This window comes from Polistes fuscatus, unplaced genomic scaffold (genome assembly GCF_010416935.1).
Source record: "Polistes fuscatus isolate 324 unplaced genomic scaffold, CU_Pfus_HIC Scaffold13, whole genome shotgun sequence".
NCBI lineage: Eukaryota > Metazoa > Arthropoda > Insecta > Hymenoptera > Vespidae > Polistes > Polistes fuscatus.
Window position 1 is genome coordinate 1,978,644 of NW_025113031.1, and position 24,677 is coordinate 2,003,320.

Sequence of the window (24,677 nt, forward strand, 5' to 3'; positions counted from 1 at the left end):
GTCTCTTCTCGTTCGATGGCGTCTGGTTAAATGACAACGATCTCATTTCTAGTTTTTCAAAATCTAACTAAGTACGTGTGTCATTTGATCTTACAATTTAGATTATACATACATTTACGAACTTCATCATCATCATCATCATCATCATTATCATGACACCTAGAAATGATCAATTTCGTTCACCTTTCCTTACTAAGAAGAAGAAAAAAAAAAAGAAAAGAAATCTCAACTTCATCGTTGTGATATGGAGGATCGTTTGATTAACTTAAAATAAAATGATAGTCAAATAGAACTCGTCAAACAGTTTCGATGATTTCAAATGGAAGAAGAAAGACGATTTTTGTTCCGAACGTGCATCGGCAATGAAGGTGAACATGTATCTTTCCAGACACGTATCGCTATTATCCTTAAAGGTTTCACGATATCCTGAGCTTCGAGAGAGAGAGAGAAAGAGAGAGAAAGAGAGAAAGAAAGAGACAATAAAGATTGGCATTAATGGCTCGAGAAATGTAGTTGAAACGATCGAAGACCACTGTCTCTCGTGAATACGAACGACGAAATCTCTCGACGATGTCCTTTGAATAGAATGAAGAGAATAGAAGAGAAAGAGAAAGAACTAACGAAAGGTAGAATAAAGATAGAAAGGAAGAGAATGAATAAAAAAAGATTACTAACTCTCGACTAAATACGACTCGGAGAGATTGATTAATCGGGCTTGATCCTACGCATCCTTACGTTTTACTTTGTACAGCGTATTATTGCACATAGTCTCTCGGAGAGCATATTATCACTGCTTGGATAAGCTGTCCGATGAAATGAATCGTCGAGTCGCGGGAGTCGTGTACACAGGTTCATAACATATCATCAGCCTCTTTCAACCGAAGGTGTCTCTCTGGAGACTATTTCGTTAGTTTGTTTTTGCAATTGCGCGGATGAGGGTGGCGGCGGTGGGGGTGGTGGTGGTCTCGTCGTGCAACGTACGCGAAGCAGACCATAAAGCAACCAACCGTTGGTCGTGGGTCCGACCGCCGTTGCTCGATTTTTTCTGCTACCGCCAACGACCGCTTCGCGTTGGGCTTGCAATCGATGCAACATAGCACCGGCAACCAGTGCCGAGACTACGGCTGAAAGGGCTACCACTACGAACAGAGCACTGAAGCCTGGCATCGGCAAACAAATACCATATACGACCTCCTCCCGTATTCTTCCTTGAAAGACCGTAACCGCTTCGGCGTGGGTGTCCGGACTGAAGGCCAGGTCAGCTTCCGAGATTACCTCGTAGATTCCACTCACACCGACGTCCGCGCTTCGTACCTTTCTGTCCGACACCACGACCGATCTCTTTCGCCTCACGTTGGCCGAAGACAACGGTGTCACTGGCCTCGAATCACCGTCCTCTTCTAAGTTACGCGGTCCGTGAGGAAATTGTTCCCGGTCGCTCTCGTATCTCGTCACTCTTGGAGGTTCCTGGAATAAGATAACGAATAATTCACTGGGAATCAAATGGTCTTTATCTCGTTCATTTATAATACGTTACATTATTAACGCTGAGTTAATTGGAGAGAGGAGAGATTTCATTTATTTAAATAAACCTATTTATTTCGCGAGAATTATTCGATTATATATAAACTCCCTCCCTCTCCCCCCTTGTGATTAAAGAGATCATTATGTCAATGAGAAAAGTAGAGAGTATCGTTAATTAATTAGATCTTTGATCTGGCTAAAGCGAGCCTACTAACATAGCTTGGGAACTCGAAACGAGGTGGAAATATAATACGGCTGATAATTGGATGCAACCGACAATTAGAGTGATTCAATTACAATGCGAATAGATTGAAATAATACTTATTAGGAGTGGTGTTGAATGATACGATAGGAGGAATTTTAGATTGAATTTCTAAATCGTTATAATATATAAATCATAATTACCAAGTACGGCCGCGAAAGATCGTCCGGATGTACGTCGTCCTCGTTTTGCGGTTCTATCACGGGTGCTGGTAGTCGATTGTTAGTTTGCGGCTGTGCCTTAACAACTGACTTCTCGATACCCAGAAATTGTCCGCCTATCGAAGTCATCTCGTCGCCGTTCTGAATGATGTCGTCGTAAAGAGAACCGTCGTTTTGCTCGTCGTTTACGCCTCCGTCATTTTTCTCCGCACTATTATTATCGTCGTTATGAATGATGGGCGTTCCTGTGGTTTGGTGATATTGCTGAAGGATTTGATCCTTGCGTTCTTGAATATAATGGCCGACCGAACCGCTGAGCTGACAGTGGTCGAGACAACCGTGCCGACAGATCTCCACCTTGACGGACAAAACAATGAAATGAAATGAAATGAAATGAAATGTTCATCGTGAAACGAACGAATAATTATCGTTCGATCGATTAATCGAAACACTATTTCGTCTCACCTTGCATTTGATGTGAACGCTAAGAGCGTCGGGAAATTTGAAAGCATGGAAGAACGCGTATGTTATTACGGTAGCACGATCGTCCGATCCTCTAGCCTTGAGAAAACGGCTTATCATCTTAGGCCTGAGAACGCATCCGAACTCGTCGCTTAGCTGTATCGTGTGACCCCCGCCGTCCGAAGCTACGCACGATTTAACTCGCATGTCGAACTCACCTGCGCCCAGTTTAATAACGAGAATTATGTTAGAGTAAGTTCGTGTCTTAGGTGTGCGAGGAGTCTCGTGTACCTTGGGAGTTCTGTCGCTCGTTACCTCGGTAATCGTTTATTGCGACGACCAGCGTGAGAGTCGAGCCAAGAGGAACGATGCCAGACACCGGTGGAGCCCACGGTCCCTTTCCATGTTGTATTTCCATCCAACAGTCAACGTTGTCCCCTTTTGAATATCAAATCGTTTCAATCTCTATATACCGTTTTTTTTGTCGAGACTTTAACACGATCGTAAAACCCTTTGCGAGATCGAACAACAAGAAAATAACGATTTATTTCTCTCGCAAACGAAATCCTTTGCATTTCTTTTTTTTTTTTTTACACAGTTAATGAACACGCAAATATTCGTTCGTGGATGTTCGTACAAACACAAGTTTAAAATTCTCTTGCCGAGAGGATTCACTGCTCTCCTACGCGAAGACGCATGCATTCGCGTTACGAAAGCTAAAATTAAGTAGCAATCCTGCGGTTCCACACCTGTGGTCAACCGCGGATACACGAGTCCCCGTGTAGAAGAGTATAGCGGGATGATTTCGCGCATTAAACTCTTTCTACCACGAAGATCACGGTACCCCCGGTGTTGTTGTATCTGCCCGCTGTATTTAGCCACGTGATATCATTGTCAATAACTTTGTATAGAATTTAATCGTGTAGAAAAAGAGGATAAGAAAAAGTATGATTAATGGTTAAACCGTGTCAACATTTACCTCGAAAATCTAATTGTATAACATCGAGATCGGCTATCACCATTGGCGGTTTAGATGCAGTTTTTTCGTAATCGTTGAACCATTCGCATCGCAATCGTTTGGCTTCGTCCCAAACTTCGAGCAAATCTTTATCGTATTGAACGACAACGGTGTTCTCGTAGAACTGGCCGTGCATGTCTGGTTTTGTACCACATCTGTAAAACAGCAGATATTCAAATTCTCTAACGATTAGATTATTCTTAATTGATTGTAATATTGTTTCGTTGATCTCACCTGGCATATGCTATCCGAAACGAAAAAAAGGTTTGTCCTGTCGACGGTGGAACGTAAACGCATCGTGGATCGGCATGCTGGCCCTTGGACGATACTATTCCTTCAAAAGGTTGCGAAAACGAGAGATGAACGTCCATGTGATCTTTTCCGCACATCACTTCGAGGGATTGGATGGCTGGCATGCCCTCTGGCCTTTCCAGCGGCCAGATGTCCCCGTTGCTACCAACGTTCTTCAAGCCAACCATCTAAGAATCCAAAGAATAAACTTTCTTCAACTTTTTTTTTTTTCTTTTTTTTATTTTTTTTTTTTAATATACCTACCTATAATATCTTTACCTTTCCAATTATAAGTTGGAGAAGAAGGATAAATAAAACCGTACCCGCGTGTGTACGAAAAGAAAGAGAAAAAAAAGAAGAAGAAGAAGAAAAAGAAAGAAACACATATTCTTGGAATTCTGAACAGAAGTAACTAACTGAGTTACGATCATGTTGATCCACGTCTTTAACGTAGTAACATAAAACTTAGATAAGTTTTCTTTGAAATAGAAATTTATTCGCGAGATATTATTTGCCTGGAGTAATGTTAAAAAGGATTTCCAAGTTACGAGGATTTCTTCGTACGAACGTGGCTGGAATCGAATCACGTTTTCAAGAAAATGTCTCCCTTTTCCTATTGCCGGGATATAAAAATCTTCCTCCTTCTTTCGTATTTATGATATGGGTGTATGGAAAAGAGATCGAAAAAAAAGAAAAAGAAAAAGAAAACAAGAAAAGAAAAAAGAAAAAGAAAGAAATGTAAAAAAGAAATGAAAAACGGGGAGTAAAGGAGATCCTATTATTTCATTGGAACGTGATCTAACCGACGTTTTCTGTTATTTCAGAAAATTTCTTCTTACACACGGGTACGAAACGGCTACGACCTCTCCGATCGAGGTTAGAGAAAATTATGGTTCTTACTAGAAGAAAAAAAGGAAAAAAAAAGAAAAAAGAAAAAAAAAGACCCTCTCTTTGAAATCTCACGTGAATACTACTATCTCACACGACAATGTTGAATGGGTGTAGGGTACTTGTCTTTGAAGAGCTTAGGTCAAAAGTAACATCGTTTTCTTCCTATTCCTCGCCAACTATAATTTTCTGCATTGCTGAAACGGCGTATGTATTGCGTTGTTATTTCGTTTATTTCGAAAAATTTCTATGAAATTCTCCGGCGCGTTATTTTCTCGAGAAAATCTTTCCTCGTCGTTTTTTTACCTTTTTTTTCTTTTTTCTTTTTTCAAAATTCTCTCTCTTTTCATTTCTAAATTAAGAAATTAAACAATCGCGTAAGAGAAGGAGGTTTACGAGGAATGCATAATTAAATTTTCGTCGTGTCTGTTTAGCAAATATTTGTAATCAACGAACGTGCCGGAGGAGATAACAGTTCTTTAAATAAAAAAAAAAAGAAAAGAAAAAGAAAAAAAGGATTGCGTCGAGTAGTTTGTTTGCTTATCTCATATAAATGATTTATTCTAAGCGATAACGAAGACCGAAGCTCTCATAATAAACGTTTTAATTGATTGATTATAGAAAATCTGTCGTGTTATATACGTAAATGGACAGACAAGTAAGGATCACAAGAGACACGTTCTACGTCAGCAGCGAAATAATTACACGCTTTTCACATGATTATCGATAATGAAATAGCACTAGGGGAGTGAGTGATCGTATAATTACAGATAATTCACAGTTCTTTCGCGTATACTTAAACTCCGATGAAATAGGATCTAGTCGTGCATCATAAAAAAGCATTTAAACGTTACTTACACCCCCCCACCTCTGCCCCCCACCCCTATCTACCATGTTTTGCTATCATAAAAAGAAGAAAAAGGAAAACATAGAGATAGAGAGAGAGAGAGAGAGAACATGAAAAATAGATAGGGAAAACTGGAATCATTGATTTATGCGAAATACTCTTCATGCTCGATCGAAGAAATATTATGATCATACGCAGCAACATCCAATACATTTTGCTACCAAGCGAAGATAATGACTGTGCACGAGTAGCGTAATAATCATCTCGATTGATGGATCGCAACGAGAGTTCTGTTGCATCATAGAATCTTCCATTTCCGATCTAACTTTCTATCTTTTATTATAATAACAAATAATAGTTATAATTAAGGACATATTCGAGATCCAATATATTATTATTAAGCGTTTTATCGTGCGCACTTTTATCAAAAACATATATAAGTGTATCGAGTGTGTATATATATAATTATACTTATTTATTAATTATAATTAAATCGAAATCGAGTATGAAATGAATAAATTCCAGTGTTTTTCTTTTCGTATTATACTATATAAAATATTCGATTACTTTCAATTCGTCACGTTAAGAGATATTATACAGATATTAAATTTGTTCAAGATTTTTCAAATATTATTAATGAAACCTTTACGAGTAGCAGTTAGTTATATACGGAACAACTTGAAGAGAGATGAAAATCCGGTCGTCTTATGTCGAAGGCCATCGTGACTGGAAACACACACACATACACATACACACATATGTGAGAGAAAGAAAGAAAGGAAGGAAGAAAGAGAGAAGATCACGACTAGGTAGAAGATTACGAGGTAGGTCACGAGAGATTAGGCGTGTCCGTCTCTCATCTGAACGTTTCTAGAAATGACGTTCCGTTCCGTTCCGTTGTGTCGTATGTGCATGTAAGTCTATCCTGTCGTATTACTTTGAACGTGGTTAGCTCAATAAAGATAAATAAAGAAAGAAAGAGAGATATGGGGATTAAGAGAGAGAGACAGAGAGAGAGAGAATCCGCGACACGTACGTAAACGAGGCTGAAACGATGGAAGGTGTTCCCCATGTATTCCATGCTCGCGCAATGCTGTAACGGGAGAGGCGTCTTTACCGCTGCATTAACGGTCGCTGTTTTTCGCACAAGTGAAAACAAGTTTCTGAGCTCTTACAATCGCACTGTTAAATGACAACGTTTCATTAGAAATGATTACGCACCTGGCGGACCGTCTACCACCACCACCACCACCACCACCACCACCACCACCACCATCAACATCACCACCATACGTTAGCTATCAGTTAGCTCGTGCTCGTCGTTTATCTCTTTCTATATCAGAAACCTGAATCTTTTGCTAACTCGTCGAGAGAAGATCGTTTCAGGATCATCTTACAATCCTTCCTTCCTTCCCCCCCACCTCTCTTTTACTCTCTTTCTCAACTCTTTGGGTGAGGTAGGGTACGGTGGGATTAAAAGTGTCCCACCGCTGTAATGCAACGGTGGAACATTTTTAATTATTGCGATAGTTGCACGTAAATAGGGGTTCTATATTTTCGTCTTATTTACGTAAAACAGTTGATAGTATCTTCGACAAATGTTACAAGAATGTAATTAAACTATTATTACTCTTGTTTTTTAATTTCCTATGTTTATTACATCATTATTAATAAAAATATAATATCAATTTTGTTTCATTTGAATAGCAATCAAATTTTTTCCATGCAACGTAGGGCTACTTTGTTGTCCGAAATGTTGTGGCCTTTTTAACAAAAAGTGAGTTTAAAGATCGGATTATGGAATACGTTTACAGTCGTTCAAACGTTTTCGAACGATTTCATTGATACGACAACGGATAAGAAATAATTTATGGTTATATTATAAAATTTCTTTATGTAATATAAGTACATGAAAATGATATTTATCATGTACACACTTTAAAAGCGGAAACGTTTCTTCTTCTATAGGGGTAAGCTTTACGATTCCTCAACGGCAGTTCGTTAAAACCACGAATGTATCAGTATTCCGAGTTATTCGACTGAGCCAAGCATGCTGGTAGCCAGCTAGCTAGCCAGCTAGCCAGCTAGTCAGCTAGCTAGCTGCTCATTCTGGATATATTTCCCCCGGCTTTTCGAATACTAATGCCCGTAACTGCCCACTCGATTGTGTTCACGTCTGACACGCGGAAATAGTTTCTCTTTACTGACTCACCTACCAAACTCGATCAGCAACCCTTTCGTTCATTCTATCTCTCTCTCTTTTAACCCTTTTGTTTTTATTTTTTTTTATTTGTGCTTTTCTGCTTTTGTTTTCTTTATTTCTTTGTATATTTAACTGTGAAATATCCTCCGAACGAGTCAAAGAGAACAAGCGTATCCGGTTTTTATTCGCGCGTTCGATTCGCCAAGTCACACCCACTCACAGGTGGCGTGTGTGTTCGTTGTTTTCTATTATATAAAAATAAAAAAAGAAATAAAATAAAAAAGAAAGAAGAAGATATTAGAAAACTAATAACAAACTAATTGTCGACACGGGAATCGATTTTCGATGTATAATATCTATTGAAAATAATCAGATTATCGTGATAACGGCTTTAGATCTCAAGCTGGCAGACACGTAGGTTTACAGAAGCAGACATACTCACGCACGCAACACGTATACAAATATACAGTCCAGTCAATCGTTTTTATCGAGTTCACTCTGGCATCGAGATTCCCCGTTCTAAGTTGAGATCTATTCCTGAGATATCTGAAGTCGAGTTAAGGCAATAGACATAGAAAGAAAGAAAGAGAGGATAAAAGAGAAATAGAAGAAGAAGGTGGAGGTGGTGGTGGAGGAGGAAGAAGAAGAAGAAGAAGAAGAAGAAGAAGGAAACGTGAAATCCGTGACGTGCAGGCACGTTTTCAAAGGCGAAAGCGCAATAAGAGATCTCACTGTCCAGACACCGTCGATAGCAGCTAGCAGTGGTGCAGTGCTCTTGAATAATGTAAATGGATGGTGCTGGTAGACGGGGACGATCTTAGGGTGACGATATCGATGTCGATGTTGGTGGTAGTAATGGTGGTGGTGATGGTGGGGGTAGGTAGGATCTTTGGATGTTCACCTAACGGTACTTAGAGTAGACACCAATATCCGCTTGCAAGCTGTTGCGATTCCTGCGTCGTCATCGCATTGTCATCGAGTTATCATGAGAGTTTCTCTTTGATCGCTTTTTCGAGACTAGCTCTTATTTTCTTCTTCCCTTTTTTTTTTTATTTCCTTCTGTTCCGTTCTTCTTCTTCTTCTTCTTCTTCTTCTTTTTACTTATTCTTTTCATCTTCTCCAAATTACATATATATATATATAGATTTCGTTTCTTTTTTTATTATAGTTCTTTTAAACCGGTACCAAGGCTAACTTTTTTGAGGATCATTAGATTCGACAAAATCCACCTCGTATTTCTCAAACCGTTATTCTTTAATTAAAGGATCGCGCTAGAGAATGACTACAGTCCATTATCGGAATTGCTCGTTTCTAATGCTGCTATTCCTTCATAGGATCTAATTGATGGACAAAAGAAACCGCTACGAAAGATAGATGAGGAATAAAGATTACCATAAAGATTCCCACGTCTAACTCGATTCTAATATAACTCCTCGAGTAGAGACAGATAGAGAGAAGGAGAGAAGGAGAGAGAGAGAGAGAGAGAGAGAGAGCTTAGATAAGTTCGGTGAATGATCAAAGTTCGAACGAGCCGCGATGTCTTGTACCGTATTATCGAAACATGTATCGTACAACCAGGGATCGATACTTGATAATACTATCGACGTACTTAACTTTTTTTTTATAAGTCAAGATAATAATCTTAAGTAAGATGGGAGGAAAGTGATGCTCCGTGATAATCTCTCGTATTTTATTTTAACGATTTTGTCTAAACGTTAGAAATAATTTCATACAATTGACGATCTCGTTATATATTATTACTATGATAATAATAAAATTAATAATTATAACGATGAAAGATAAATGATCTCGCGTTAAATGTGAGAATTTAATTTTGTTACCACGAGTAATGTAAATCATCGTAATAAGATCATTATAATAAGATATTATATTTAATCAGTTTATATATCATCTACCAAACATTGTTTAAATAATCTGTAATTATTTCTATTTTTTACCTGACCCCTTTTATAAGGTTCTATATTAATGGGTTTATTTCGCGTTAAATAAAATCAAAATAAATAAATAAATAAATAAATGTGTCTATCAACGATTGTTCAAATTTATGATACTAAGTATCTAACTTAGGATCTGTAAATGAACGATTTAATTTACCATATAGATCAGCATGCGTAGCAACTTCCACACCCCTGGCATCCTGGAGGTCCCAGCCTCTCACGATGAAACACGCTTCCCTAAAAGAGATAAAAATATATCAATGTTGATATTCCTATTTATGATTTTATTTATTATTTTTTTGTTTTTTTTCTTTTGATCGATCGTATTGTAAGACCAAACGAAACGAAACGAAACGAAACGAGACGAGACGAGACGAGACGAGAGGAGACCAAACGAAACGAGAAAAGACCGGGACAACGATCTTGAAGGAACACTTTCCTAGCCGGATCTATTTTAATTTATCCGAGCAGCATGGTCTGGCGAGCAAATTAACTGAACACCGTCCGGCAGGTCGCGGTTCGAATCCCAACGAGGTTTGGAGCGCAAAATTGACGCAGCCGAGAGAAATCATGCTTATGGTTTTAATACATACATATGTGTATTTACGATCAGGATACACATATATATTATCCGACGTTTACACAGACATAAACGACATTATATGGGATCGTAAATTTCTCAACGATGATTCGTCGAATTTAAATATATTTCTCCTGGTCTGGTTGGATGGGGGATTGGGGGTTTCGATTCATATTTTTAAATATTTATTTAACGAACATTAATGATGCATTGTTTAATCAGAAATTTCACCATTGAATAATACATAACTGAAAGTTATGACGTATACACAGTTAGAGTATATCTTATTCATATTCGTTTAAACATCCGGAAAAGTTAATTCGTGAAGTTATTTAATTAGAACACGTACGTATTATATCGTTGGAATGATTATTTCAGAACGGAAGGAAGGAAAAGTGGCCGGAATGGGTTTTTGTTTTACTTAGAAAGAATGTAATCATAAATTAATGGCGAATGAATCAACGAACGAACGAACGAACTAACGAAAAAACGAAAAAAACGAAAGAACGTTATATTATAACTTACCGTATGAAAATGAAAATACATTATGAAAAGAATTTGCTTGAACATTCCCACGCCTTTGGAGATGATGTTCTTCGAGAGCTCGATTACAAATCGACGATGCGCGTCGTGCGTTTATTGATATTACCACCTTTCCATTTCAACTTCAAGAGAATTACCATACAATATAACTCTTCCGGAAATACGAGTTATTCTTTTCTAAAGACAATGGAATTACGAGTGTCGCGAGCCAACACATTTGCTTGCTTGCTTGCTTGCTTGCTGGTTGGCTGGGTTGGCTGGCTGGCTGGGTTGCTGCTTGGGTTGCTTGCTTGCTTCGTACGAATTAGCTGATCGTTCTAACGGTAAGACTTGCTCGTAAAAAAAAAGATCGGCTAATTTTCTATCGTTTCGAACGTGTGATTGCGTCAAAAAGAAATATCAAAACGTGTTTGGTATTTAATTTCCGTATAAAAGATAAAAATAAATTAGTTGGAGAGGAAGGGTCATACGTTTGTTTCTGGCACGCGATTATCTTGCCCGGAACAAACTCATTGCAACGCGATTATCCTCGATGATGATGATGATGATTGAAACGTGCGAACGAGAGAGAAAAAGATATGACCGGTGTTTTATTACCAAAGAAATATTCTTTCTACGAGCTATAAATTGTCTAACATCGATGTTAAAATAGTAAAAGAGAATATAGTTTAAGAGAAAAGAAGAAAAAAACCTCTCCCCCCCATAAAAAACAAAACAAACAGAGATATCTCAATACGAAAGTAAATTGACGATCATTTTTATTGCAAATCATAACAAAGTCTCTTATAATCAATGAAACGATGAATGGGCGGGGGGGGGGGGAAATAAAAAACGATGGTAAAAGTTTAGAATCTTCAAGAAGAAAATATCTTCTTGGATAGAAGAGTCGATACGATTTCAAGCCTGTTCAAGGCTCGTTAGGTTCGGCACGTTTTTGTCAGATTAAACGCATCGTTGCTTCATCGTTCCCATTGACAGAGCTCAAAGACTTTCCGTGTGTGATCCGATGGCGAGAGTAAGAAGAGATATCGATCCTTTTTCTATATCATTTTCAATGAAACGTTATTTCATTCTAACGCAATAACTTACTTCGACAGGGAAAGGAATCGAGATCGTCGTAGTTTAGATTTAATTATTCTATGATATTTAATCAATCGGATGATATAAGGTTCTTATAAAAATAAACCTATTTATAATCTTGAATTTAAATTCAAAGCTAGTTCGCGATAGTGCAAGAGTAACCAAAACGTTACAAAGCAAACAAAAACAGATATACGTCGTATTATGTATCGTCTTGTAGGTAGAGTAAAACGTACACGTGGTACTTTGTTTACTCGAACAAAGTAACAAGTAGAACGGACTGAACACTTCGTAAGTCTCCTTCTCTTCCAAGGGAGATGAAGCAGAAAATGTAAGATAGTAAGGAGGATAGGATGTTGTTAACTCTTCCTACACGAAGAGGAAGAGAATGAGAGAATGAGAGAATGAGAGAGAGAGAGAGAGAGAGGACAACGACTACGTGAAGTCATAGTTGAAAGGAAGAAAGAGAAAGATATATATAATAGAAAAAGAAAACACAGAGTTTGAACGGTACAGTTTCTCTCCGACTTTACGATAGTTTTCAACGGACCGTGAACGATCGAAACGAAGGAGAACAGGCTTGGTGACGTTAATTATAATGGGGTTTATTTATACCTGTAAGAATTTATAGCACAGGACTTATTGATAAAATAATAATTCGAAACAAGCTCGATACCATATACATATCATTAATCTGAATGTAATTATTCTAGACCGATGATTAGATTGTTAAAGAAGTCGAATAATAATAATAATAATAATAATAATAATATCGAATGAAACAAAGAAAGAAAAAATGAATTCCTCAGATTATTTATTACATAATGATTAACGTTTTAAACGTTCATGAAAGTTTTCATTGGACGTTTATTCGAGCGCAACGATGCTCGTCGTTGGTTGGTCGATCGAGAAAGGTTGTGTTGCTGCTGAAAGTAGCGTGAAATCGAACCGAGACGTCCGTGTCTAACGTCGTAATGTTACAAAGACAATAGCATGCATTTAGCTACGGATGTTATTTTCAGAATCACTCTGTAATCTTAACGTCCATCAAAACTGTCAATGAAGAAATTACCGAGGATAAAGATACACTCTCTACATACCGTGTAATAGTATTCTATTTCGTTTCGATACAAATGTATTTATCCTCTCGTACCGAGTTAATAAATATTCTAACGAGAATGGATAGATAATAAATAGAAATAAAAAGAGATAAAAAGAGAGAGAGAGAGAAATAGAGGTATGGCAATGAATTCCAGGACTCATTAGACCTAGGCGAAAGCGTGTCGAACTCGAAACGGGTGGTCCCGCATGCGGAAGGATTAATCGTGGGCGACAAGTAGCAGAGAGTAGACAGAGTGCCTGCTTGCTTGCTTGCTTGCTTGCTTGCCTACCTGCCTACCTGCCTGCCTGCTTGCCTGCCTGCCTCGTGTGTTTTAGATTCGTCAGACAACACGTTGTTAAAACGCTGATTAAGCCTACACACTACAGAACTACAGGTACCTACTACTACCATAATAAATATCTGACGCGGAACGTAGACGTTACAAATAATCGTCGCGAATAGAATAGTATTAAATATATTATAATGTTATATAGAAATTTTATCGAATCTTATTCAAGTAGAAAAGTACAACGGAAAAGTTTCTACCTATGTTATTTTCTTCTTCCTCTTTTACTTCCACTACCATATTCCTTTTACCTTCTCTCTCTCTCTCTCTCTTTCTCTTCTCTCTCTTTCTCATTACACGCGAGTAGAAACGAAGCCGCAGAAGTGGCAGAACGCGTACAATACATTCCAGAAATGTTTCGAGCGAGCCGGTTGGATTGCACGCGTCTTCATAACGGTGGTTCTCGTTCAAGCAGACCGCTCGGCCAGATATTCCATCTCTCTCTCTCTCTCTTTCTCTTTCTATCCTTTTCTCTATGCACCATTATTTCTATTTCTTATTCTTTCTATTTCTCTATCATCTTCTTCTTCTTCTTCTTCTTATTCTTTAAATCAATGTGTGCGAGGGATAGACAGATCCCACGCAAATAATAATATTCCCCCTTTTCAGCTCTCACCGTTCGAAAGACGTTTTAATGTGACAACACCAACCAACGTATCCAACCTAGGATCCCTCTTTTCTTCATCCCAACTACCTCAATGTCACTCACCGTCAATCGCGCGACGAGAACACGCAAAGCTCGCATATACGGGGCCCCGTCGATTTGTCTCGTTGCCGGTACGTGCGTCGCATTAACAAAACAACTTTTCTATTCGCATTCTTATTTATTTATTTTTTTACTTATTTATTTATATCTAAAATAAGCGGCGTATCGGAGATCATTGGATTTTTACTGGAATGATAGTAATGATAATTGCTTTTTTTCTTTTTTCTTTTTTAAAGGATCATCGATGCAAACCTTTGAAATTATAATACGATATATTATAAATTCGTATTTTTATCTAACGTATTCGCGTACACATATATTGGTAAATATCTAACATTACATATACTTTTAGGAACTCGTGAATCATTCGATTTAATGGTCGACTTATAACGGTTAGGAGAGAGAGAGAGAGAGAGAGAGATAGATGTATCGAACGATTGATCTTAGATTCTAATCATTTCTTCGCACGAGATGCATGAGGAGGGAGGGGTATTCGAAGGATAGTCAATTTCATATTCATTCGTGAAATTAAATGAGGAACCTGTTTGAAATCTTTTTTTACGAAAGGTAACCTGCTAGCAGCACGAGGGGTGGGAGTGAGGGGGGAGTAGGAGGTGGGGGGAGGGGGATATACAAGTCCACAACCACCACCGGTGGCGCGTGTACATGTCTTTCTCGAGGATACAAATTGGATGGGATAAAGGTTATTATACGCGTTGCGTGAGAAGTTGCTTTCTTTTCTTTTCTTTTCTTTTCTTTTTATTTTCTTTCTTTATATTTTTTTTATGTTTTTTAAAAGAATAATTTGGCCAACTGTGTGTGCGGAGATTAAGTCGTCGTTCGATGACGTTTTTACGATGGTGGTCCAACTCTTTAATTCTTTGCGTGTCCTTTCAACTTTCAAAGAGATAAAAAGAGAGAGAGAGAGAGAGATATTGTTACCGGATATAACTGGCAAACAGAAAGAGAAATAGGGGAAAGAGAGAAAGGGAGAGAGAAAGAGGAGATAGGAGGGGGAGGAGGAGGGAAGAAGGGGGAGGGAAATTAACACGAAATGTTGCCGATGACGAGAACCAGGTCAAGATAGCGTTACAGAGTCCAGCTTCTTCTTCTTCTTCTTCCTGGCCGTTTAATGCTCGACAGCCGGTCAAGATAAAGTTTATAGATTTCTCCGAACGCATAAGCAAGCGAGAACCCCATAGTTATTGTTACTCGATAAAACGTTATTACTATCTACTCGAATTTATCAACTAAAGATTGAATGAAAGTAACAAAGGGACGCGTTAAATAATTTCGATCGATGATAAAAGTTCTTTTGATACTTGCCAACAAGTTTTTTATCAACGATTATTATTATTATTACTTTTTTTTTATATATGTTCAATTTGAAAATGTACGTAAGATCAACGCGATTAAATAATACGAACTTTCTTTACGTAACATTGATCTTTTAATATTTTCACGCGTATTTCGATTTAATCGATTTTTTACATATTTACATTTAATTAATTAATTTAATAATTTATCTCCTGCTTCCCTCGCGGAGAAAATAAAAACCAATCGAGAAATATACTTTGATAATTTTATCATCGACGGATAGTGACGTGAAAATTCTCGATCGGATATTTAAGACATCAGATTTGTTTATACTTTTGCAAAAGACCAAAATTCTCGTACGTAATTTTTTATAAGCGTCTCCGATGATAATTAATACGAATGCACAAATTTTTAATGTAAGTGAAAGTAAAACGATAAAAAACAGAAAAGGTAATCTATTTTTCGAAACGAAATAAAAATAATTAATGGATAAATTTCGATTCTATCCATCCAATGTTTTCGCGTGTATATTTAATTAACGTTGTTTACGAATGTTCTTACGAATATTACAATGTTATATTGTTTACGAATGTTGTTACGAATATTATAACGTTGTTTACGAATATTAAATTAGCCCCGAGAATTTTTTCGCTTCTTTTTTTTCTTTCTTTTTTTTCAAACTACTCGCATTCATTCGTTTCCCCTTTCATCCGAGGAATGTACTATGTATATCTCTGCAAGAACATAGCTCGCAATTCTTCGATTCTTCCGGAAACTTTCCGAACCGAACGATCGACTTTTATTAAACTCTTCCTCTCGATGGAATTTTTACATCTCTATTTGGTGTCTTGGTACGAGATACGAGTACAGTAACACGCGAGTTTATCACTCGGTGAATCGTAAAGAATATCGAGAACGAAACGAGAAGAGCATGTTGTTAAAAAAGAAAAAGAAAAAGAGAAAGAGAGAGAGAGAGAGATAGAAAGAAAGAATGAAAGAAAGAGACACGACGAGTTCGCACGACCCGTATAAGAGTGCACGTAATTGACTTTACGATCCATTCACTGCGCACGTTTCTGATCGCTTATGTTAACGTTAACGGTTAAATGCAACTCGGTCGTCGGTTGGCATCGTCAGCGGGGATGCGACACGACGATTATGAGAAATCAAAGAAGAATTAAAAAGAAAAAAAAAAAAAAAGAAGGAACAATTATCGCGTGCCAATTGATACGATTTTCAATCACTATTACCACGCACATATACAATTTCACGTTAATTCGATACGATTTGTATCTACTTACGTGTATATACGCGTGTGTGTATGCGTGTACTCGTATATACGATAAAAATATACAGGTATATAGTATTATAGTGATGATCGTATGACTGACGATGTAACATTGTGAATGGAAGTTTGAAAGGTATGGTGGTAATGGTTGTGTTAACGAGTCACGCTCTACGAATGGTCGACGTAATTAGCACCGTGGTCACCCCGTTACAAAGTTTCGAGAATCTCATTCCGGTTTTATTGCAACATTCGTCGGGATCATCGGGTACGTGACTGGTAGCAATGATCGATAGATTTACCTACTTTTATTTTTTATTCGTTTCATTTATTCGTACGAAAGCAGAATGAATATAAGTTGATAGATCGAAGTAGAAGAATAATATAAACACGTTTAAACATTTGTGTACTAAAGGAGTTTATTAGAGAGGATGATCGTAAAACTTGAAAAAAGAGTTGGCTCGTCTTAAATGGGCGGGGGGGGGAGGTAGGAGGTGGATGGGAGGGTAGAAAAAGTCTACTTGAAATGATAAGAAAAAAGATAGACTTAAATGAACGGCAGTAACGCTGCGTGCTCTCGTCTAAACTCGGTTGGTCCTTAATTGCTCTTTTTTCAAATCCTTATTATACTCGTTCGTTAAGAATTAATGGGCCCGTAGAAGTTGTAGAAATGGTTGTTGGTTTATATAGCGCGCGTGCGCCTAAGTACGAAACACTTGGCAAAAAGAAATCCCTACTTGAAGTAAAGTAACAGGAAATAAGATGTAGGAAAATCTTGGAATCCGGCGCATGCAAAGCGCAATGCATTAATGCTTAATCGTGGTATATATATATATATATAAGAAACGACTTTACCAAAGGGTGGAAGTTAACTTCCGACGAGTTAAACACCTCTTTCTAACGTTTCTTTTTTATACCTTCCCTTTTTCAAACCGATTATGCAAATGTTTTTTCCATTCTTCCTTAACTCGTATAAATAAAACTTACAATTATATTCAATCCCTTTTTTCTTTTTTTTTTTTCTTTCAAGTTACGATATTTACCAAAGAAAAAAAAAAGAAAAAGAGAAAAAACAAATAGTAAAGAAAATTATAATAAATTAAAAGAAAATAAGATTATAAATTTGTATACATATTGCCAAACTCGTATAAAATACAACTGACGATGAAAAATCAAATAAAATATAAAACCAAAGGATTTCTCTAATATACCTGTATAGAAACATAAGATATAATATAGGATAGGAGTAATTTATCAATATATTCCTGTTTATATATTAAAAAATGTTTATAAACGTTTGAAATGCGAAGATATTAATTCGAAGTTTCATTTCAAATCACAATTTCGCGCGAACGAAACAAAATACGCTTGAACGTTATCATTGGGAATTTCTTTGATCGGTCTTCTCTTTCTCTCATTTTACCTCTCTCTTTCTCTCTATCTTTGAACCAACATCGGTTTAATGAGATCAAGTGGGATTAGCCACGCATGGGGGATACACAAGCGCGTTATGTCCCAGATCGGGACGCGGAATCGCGTTACTTTGTCGGTTATGCGCACCTCGAATACTCGGATAGCGTGTCAAATGAACGTAATACCTGCGCGGATAATGGATAATGGCATGGATCTGTGACGATACCGGTTATCGTGCGTGCATGCGTGCCTGCGTGCGTCCGTGGTGCACGCGTTCTCGAATCGTCGGGCAATAATCGACGCACAGGAACACGCGACGAGCCTAACTCCGCTCCGATTACAACACGCCTCGTATATCTCTCGGCTTTCGATACGTTGATTAAAGTATTATGGACCGTTTCAACAGTATACGCGGTAGCCACGAATGAATAGAAGCCTTTACTCGGTATCTAACGACTTACTTATACATTTTTCACATTTATTATTCAAATAAATTTGTTAAGATAATAAATTTGTTGTATTAAAATTACAAATGTCAATTATTTTATAGAATTTATATATATATTTATTTATTTATTTTGAAATTATTTGAATTATTATTATACGTAACGTTTAATATAATATTATTAATTCAAAATCGATAGTTTTACGATCAAATCTTCGATCGCAATTTATCGTTGGCTATTTTCAATCGATCCCCCTAAAATTGTCATTAATATTAAATACAAAATATTTCATTGTAAATCGAATGAATATTTTTATTTAAAGATATATCTCGGCTTTCGATACGTTGATTAAAGTATTATGGACCGTTTCAACAGTATACGCGGTAGCCATCAATGAATAGAAGCCTTTACTCGGAATCTAACGACTTACTTATACATTTTTTTCACATTTATTATTAAAATAAATTTGTTAAGATAATAAATTTGTTGTATTAAAAATTACAAATGTCAATTATTTATAAATCATAAATTTATTAATATTTTATAGAATATATATATATTTATTTATTTATATTGAAATTATTTGAATTATTATTATACGCAACGTTTAATATAATATTATTAATTCAAAATCGATAGTTTTTTACGATCAAATCTTCGATCGCAACTTATCGTTGGCTATTTTCAATTGATCCCCCTAAAATTGTCATTAATATTAAATACAAAATATTTCATTGTAAATCGAATGAATATTTTTATTTAAAGATATATCTCGGCTTTCGATACGTTGATTAAAGTATTATGGATCGTTCCAACAGTATACACGGTAGCCACCAATGAATAGAAGCCTTTACTCGGAATCTAACGACTTACTTATACATTTTTCACATTTATTATCCATATAAATATGTTAAAATAATAAATTTCTTGTATTAAAAATCACAAACGTTGATTATTTATTAAATCATAAATTTATTATTATTTTATAGAATATATATATATATTTATTTATTTTGAAATTATTTGAATTATTATTATACGCAACGTTTAATATAATATTATAAATTCAAAATCGATAGTTTTTTACGATCAAATCTTCGATCGCAATTTATCGTTGGCTATTTTCAATTGATCCCCCTAAAATTGTCATTGATATTAAATACAAAATATTTCATTGTAAATCGAATGAATATTTTTATTTAAAGATATATCCCGTTGGTTGCGTACAATCAAAAAACAATTCGTATGTTTTATTAACGAATGAAAGGAAAATATTAAAAAGGGAAAAATATAAGAAAAGAAAAGAAAAGAAAAGAAAAGAAAAAAAAAAATAATCGTAAATCTGTGCGAAGAGAGAAGAAAGAGTCAGAAAACAAGGTATTTCACGATTCCGGTAGGAACGTCGCCGTCGGCAAAATTCGTGCCGAGTAATTCCGAAAGACGAAAACGTAGTTACATAAGCGCAAGAGAGGAATTAGAATTCGCAAAAGAGCATGCGACTGCTAGGGTAGGGGTACACGTAAGTATTATATGTATGTGTATCGTTGGAAAAACGTGGTAAGAGAATAAAGTCGATCGTTATTTTCCCACGAGGAGGACTGACAAGATACGTATACGCGCAACAAATATGCATGCATACCTGTATAATACATAGACGATAAAAAAAAAAAAAAAAGGAAGAAAGAGAAAGAAAGAAATATGATGGGAGAGTATATAATATTTTTTATTTCTCGCGTGTGCTTTGGACAAATAGGCGAAGTCGCGAAGTGCCAATGTTAATTCTCGAAGAGAAATTAGTGGAGCGGGGGGGTGGGGGGAGGGGGGTCAGAAAAAGAAAGATAGAAAGAAGGAAAGAAAGAGAGTGTGTGAGAGAGAGAGAAAAAGCAAATGCAAAGTTATGTCGGGCGTGATCTCACATTGAGACAACACACGCACCACACATTGCCGAGGTTGAATGCCCTTCGACCACGACCACGAAGAAACGAATGATGAAGAAGAAGAAAGAAGAAGAGAAGAAAAAGAAAAAGAAGAAGAAGAAGACGAAGCACACGGATTAGTGCGCAGCTACTAACGTAATCGTATGCCTGGTGAATATTTCATGAAGCGCGGAAAAAGGAGATGACACCTGTTCGAAAACCGTTAGTGTACTCCTTCTGCCCCCCCCCTCTATCCCCCCCGCTTCTACCTCTCCGTTCTTCTTCTCTTCTGATATCCGTCGGCGGGTGAGACGACGACGACGACGACGACAAACGAACGTTCCCCTCCCCCCCTCCCCCTTCCCCCGTCTTATTTCGATGTAAATTTTCAAAAAAAAAAAAAAAATTACATTCTTTTCGTCCTGCCAAAAAATGTCCATTGATTTCTATCAAAGCGAGAATATAACTATAAATGTGTCCGCGTTTAAAATAAATATATCATTCTATTCTTTTTTCTAACGATAATTCACATAGATTTCACGTTCTCATCGCGTTCCCCGTAGATCAATTTTTCTTCGCGAACGATTATTAATCGAACGACATTTTTTTTATTTTCGTAATATCCATATTATTTAAATTTGACGAATAATCTTAATAAATCGCGATTATAGAGTCATAAATAAATATGAAATTTAATCCCCCCCTCTCCCCCTTCTACAAATTTTGAACAAATATATTAATCGTAACGTTAGATAAACTAATCTTCGTCATTTTCGCAGTCAATAAGATTTCTAATATTATTATCGAATAAATTATCATATTTTTGTTTCTTTTCTTTTTTCTCTTTCTCTAACGCATTTCACGGGAATATCATTATCGACATTTATTACCTCTTAGTTTTTTTTTCTCTTCTTTTTTTTCTTTTTTTTAAAAAGAACGAATTAAAAGTATTCGAATAACGCGTGGCAATGTTGATAAAAGTATTTTAAAATGAACATAGACATTTATTACCATTAGGAATCCCAAACACGATGTAATCATTTCTATCCTGAGTAATTATTATTTTTTATACATATTGATTTTAAAGATAATTAAATGATAGTGTCGTTAAAAGGACTATTATATTCTAATACTCGATCGTATCGATTAATATTCATTCGTGAAGTAATGATTTAAAAATATTATAATTTAGAAAAAAAACGTTTAACGTTAAATGTTTAAACACACGAGAGTACCTGATACGCGCGTGTGTGTGTGTATGTGTATGCGTGCATGCATGCGTGTGTAATCTTACATTATTTAGAAACGAATCGATCTACTGTCGTCGGACACACGACACGGGAGCAAAGAGCAAGCGTTTCTCGAACCCGCTAACCGGAATGGGCTCGCTAACTTCTCGTCTCAGTTGGCTTTGCGAAGCGGTTGGGTGCTCGAGTTGGTTCCGAAGCGTCCAGGGAGAGAAACCATTGGAGTAAAAGAGACAGACAGACGGACAGACAGAAAGAACGAGAGAGAGAAAAAGAGAGAGAGAGAGAGAATGGTGAAGAAGAAGAAGAAGAAGAAGAAGAAGAAGAAGAGAGAAGAGAAGAGAAGAGGTTGTTGTAAGGCCCGCGGGAATGGGGCCTCTATTCGTACGAGAGGGAATGAGGAGGTCGATGAGAGGAGGAAAGATGAGGATTGGTAGATCGAAGATGAGTGCAAGAGAGAGAGAGAGAGAGACAGAGAGAAAGAGTTGGTCCCGAAGCACGTGGAGATCCCAGGCACATTGCGCCGAGATCACGGCGGCACGAAAATTTGGTGAGGCCTCCTTGCCTCCCGACCGACCACATTCCCTCCCCACTTTCGAATTTACTCGTAAGAGAACCTTATCCGCTTGGATGTCTCGCCGCGGTTTCGCTCAATCCGCACGCGTTAACATCGCCAAGCGGACATTCGGCGATGAGAACTTATGTTAACTCGAGTAACTATTCGCCAAAATCGAGGATCACACGATTTTTCGAATCCTTTAGAAATATTCTTTTGACTTTTCTAACTGTTAAGTCAAGTATTATTAAGGTTTATTTTAAAAGTTCCGTGCGTTTCTTTTTTTTTTTTTTAAATATTATTTCACTCGTGTATAATGTAATTTTATTCGTTACTTCTCAATTAAATTGCATTATCTGAAAGAACATAATGATTGTACGAATTTTTGGTTTTCATCCTAATATTAAGTAAAGTATAATAATTAAATATGTATTTTCAATTTCATTTTGATTAACTGTAATCCGTTAAATTGTCTTTTTTTTTTATTTGTTCGTAGTAGCATAGTATAGGGTACGTGCATCGTGCACATATTAAACAAATATTTTCTTGTTTTATGTTTTTAAATGACGTGTAATATATGCGAGACAACAAGTAATTAATAGTTAACGACGGATTAAATATAATATTTTGTTTGTTTATAGATTATATTGGATACTTTAAATAGTATCCAATCGATTAAATGGAATAATATTATAATCAGGTTTCATTGAGTTTGCTTTTGAAGGATATTAAATTTTCTAACACGTTGGTATCGATTTATTGTGAAAATTCAGGTAAACGAGCCGTGGAAAATGAGGACACCTATGTATGTATACATGTATGTGTATACATATGGATATGTATTCGCATTCCACGGACTATATGGATACTTTGATTCGTTAAACGATATCGGATACGTTGAACAAACATCTGCTAAATACACATATATATATATATTTGTTAAATCCGTTTGAATAGCCACGTTCAATTCGATATACGTGCATATACGTGCATATACGTGCATATACGTGCATATACGTGCATATACGTAGCCTATAAATCCGGAAAGATTTTTATCCAACGGATGATTACAAATTTTACACTTGTATGAGAGAGTTAATTAGTCGGAGAACGATTATATCGATTAATAATTGTTACCATTAAAATTGTCCGGCAATGTTTAAACGAGAAATATATGACTTTATCGGGTTCATTGGTTTCTCATTCAAATTGTCCTAGATTCTTAATGAGAACAATACAACATTTATCGATTAATCGTTCAAACTGATATAATCCTGTACTTTAATGATATTAATTATTAAGATACCCTGATTGCGTGTATTATAGCTAAAAAATTGAGTATCTGCCAAATTACAATTTATTAATACTTAATAGAGGAATCATTTGTTTATGATAGCCAGATAATGAAAGAAAGAAATTAGACAAAAATATATCGAGTTTAATCGAAAACTCTGATGCCAACTTTTAGGTGAATAATAACACTCTAAATAAGATATCATATTACTATTAGGATGACGATTGAAATGATGAAAGAATTTACCTCGCGATCTTGGAGTGTGTGGATCGTCACCACGTGTTAGCTGGAACCGAACGGTTCCTCGTGCCGCATCCCGGCAGACACCTTTATCTCCTTATCGCTTTCGTCCTTTCTCGTGTCTGTCTGTCTGTCTTTCTTTTCCTTTATTCCTCTTTCCAGATATTTCCAGGTATCCGAATGTATAAACTCTCGATCTCTTCTCGTGAGTTAGAACGCGAGGAACGTAATAAAGATGATTTATCTGGTTAATAAGTTCGGTATCTAACACTTTATCGAACACTCGTCTAGACTTTCAATCAGACCAAGTTCCTCGTAATAATTGTTATATAGTCGTAGTCGTAATCGTAGTCGCTCTTCTCTAAGTTTCTCTTAACGATAGTTTGGATCCGTCACTTAACACAATTCACCGGTGCCGTGACCTCCTTGTCGGCGTTTACCTTGGCGCGGTCGCGAGCATCGCGCAAACTCACAGAGAGATTATTATACTTCGCTTTTCTTTTTCTCGCGCATGCGATTCCTAAACGCGGACGATTTCAAAACGATATTTCTAACGATACCGAATACCAATACTAAAATATTAATAATAACAAGAAGAAGAAGAAGGGGAAGAATATAAACACTTGTTAAAGTTAATATAATTAATCCCGTTAACGCGAGAATCGATAAGACCCTAATGTTTTCTTAGCTTCTTTTTTTTTTTTTTTTTTTTTTTAAATAAAAAGATTCGATACAGCTGTAACAGGAAAACGTTAAGAAAGTTATTTCTACTTTTTCGTTTTTCTTGATATTATAGTTCAGTATACGTCTAGGTCTAGTTCACCGCGTTAGAATGCGCAAGCACGCCGGTTCACGGTTCCGTTCCGTTCCGTTCGCGACGAAGATGTTCTGTCGACTGATAACCTGCCGTCTACTTACCTCCGGCGAGCGCCCCTAACGCGCAGAACTCCCTGGCACGACAGGTGCTCCGTAGGAGGAGTGGGAATAAGAGG

At 36.6% G+C, this 24,677-nt stretch overlaps 1 protein-coding gene across 4 annotated transcripts; it reads right to left on the reverse strand.

Annotated features, from left to right (window-relative positions):
- Positions 1-81: 81 nt before the first annotated feature.
- LOC122513812 lies at positions 82-24,283 on the reverse strand. 4 transcript variants are annotated; one of them, XM_043630288.1, is made up of 8 exons: positions 23,692-24,283; positions 9,772-9,851; positions 3,662-3,906; positions 3,389-3,582; positions 2,725-2,847; positions 2,413-2,627; positions 1,930-2,304; positions 82-1,467 (listed from the first exon to the last, which is right to left on the reverse strand). In XM_043630288.1, exons 2-8 carry the CDS (start codon positions 9,811-9,813, stop codon positions 865-867), a joined length of 1,797 nt encoding a protein of 598 aa, XP_043486223.1. In that variant the 5' UTR covers positions 9,814-9,851; positions 23,692-24,283; the 3' UTR covers positions 82-864. The 4 variants fall into 4 exon arrangements, with proteins under 4 accessions (XP_043486223.1, XP_043486221.1, XP_043486222.1 ...); XM_043630286.1 differs by having other exon boundaries at positions 2,701-2,847; XM_043630287.1 differs by lacking the exons at positions 9,772-9,851; positions 23,692-24,283 and adding an exon at positions 6,490-6,549.
- Between the last annotated feature and the right edge of the window lie 394 nt (positions 24,284-24,677).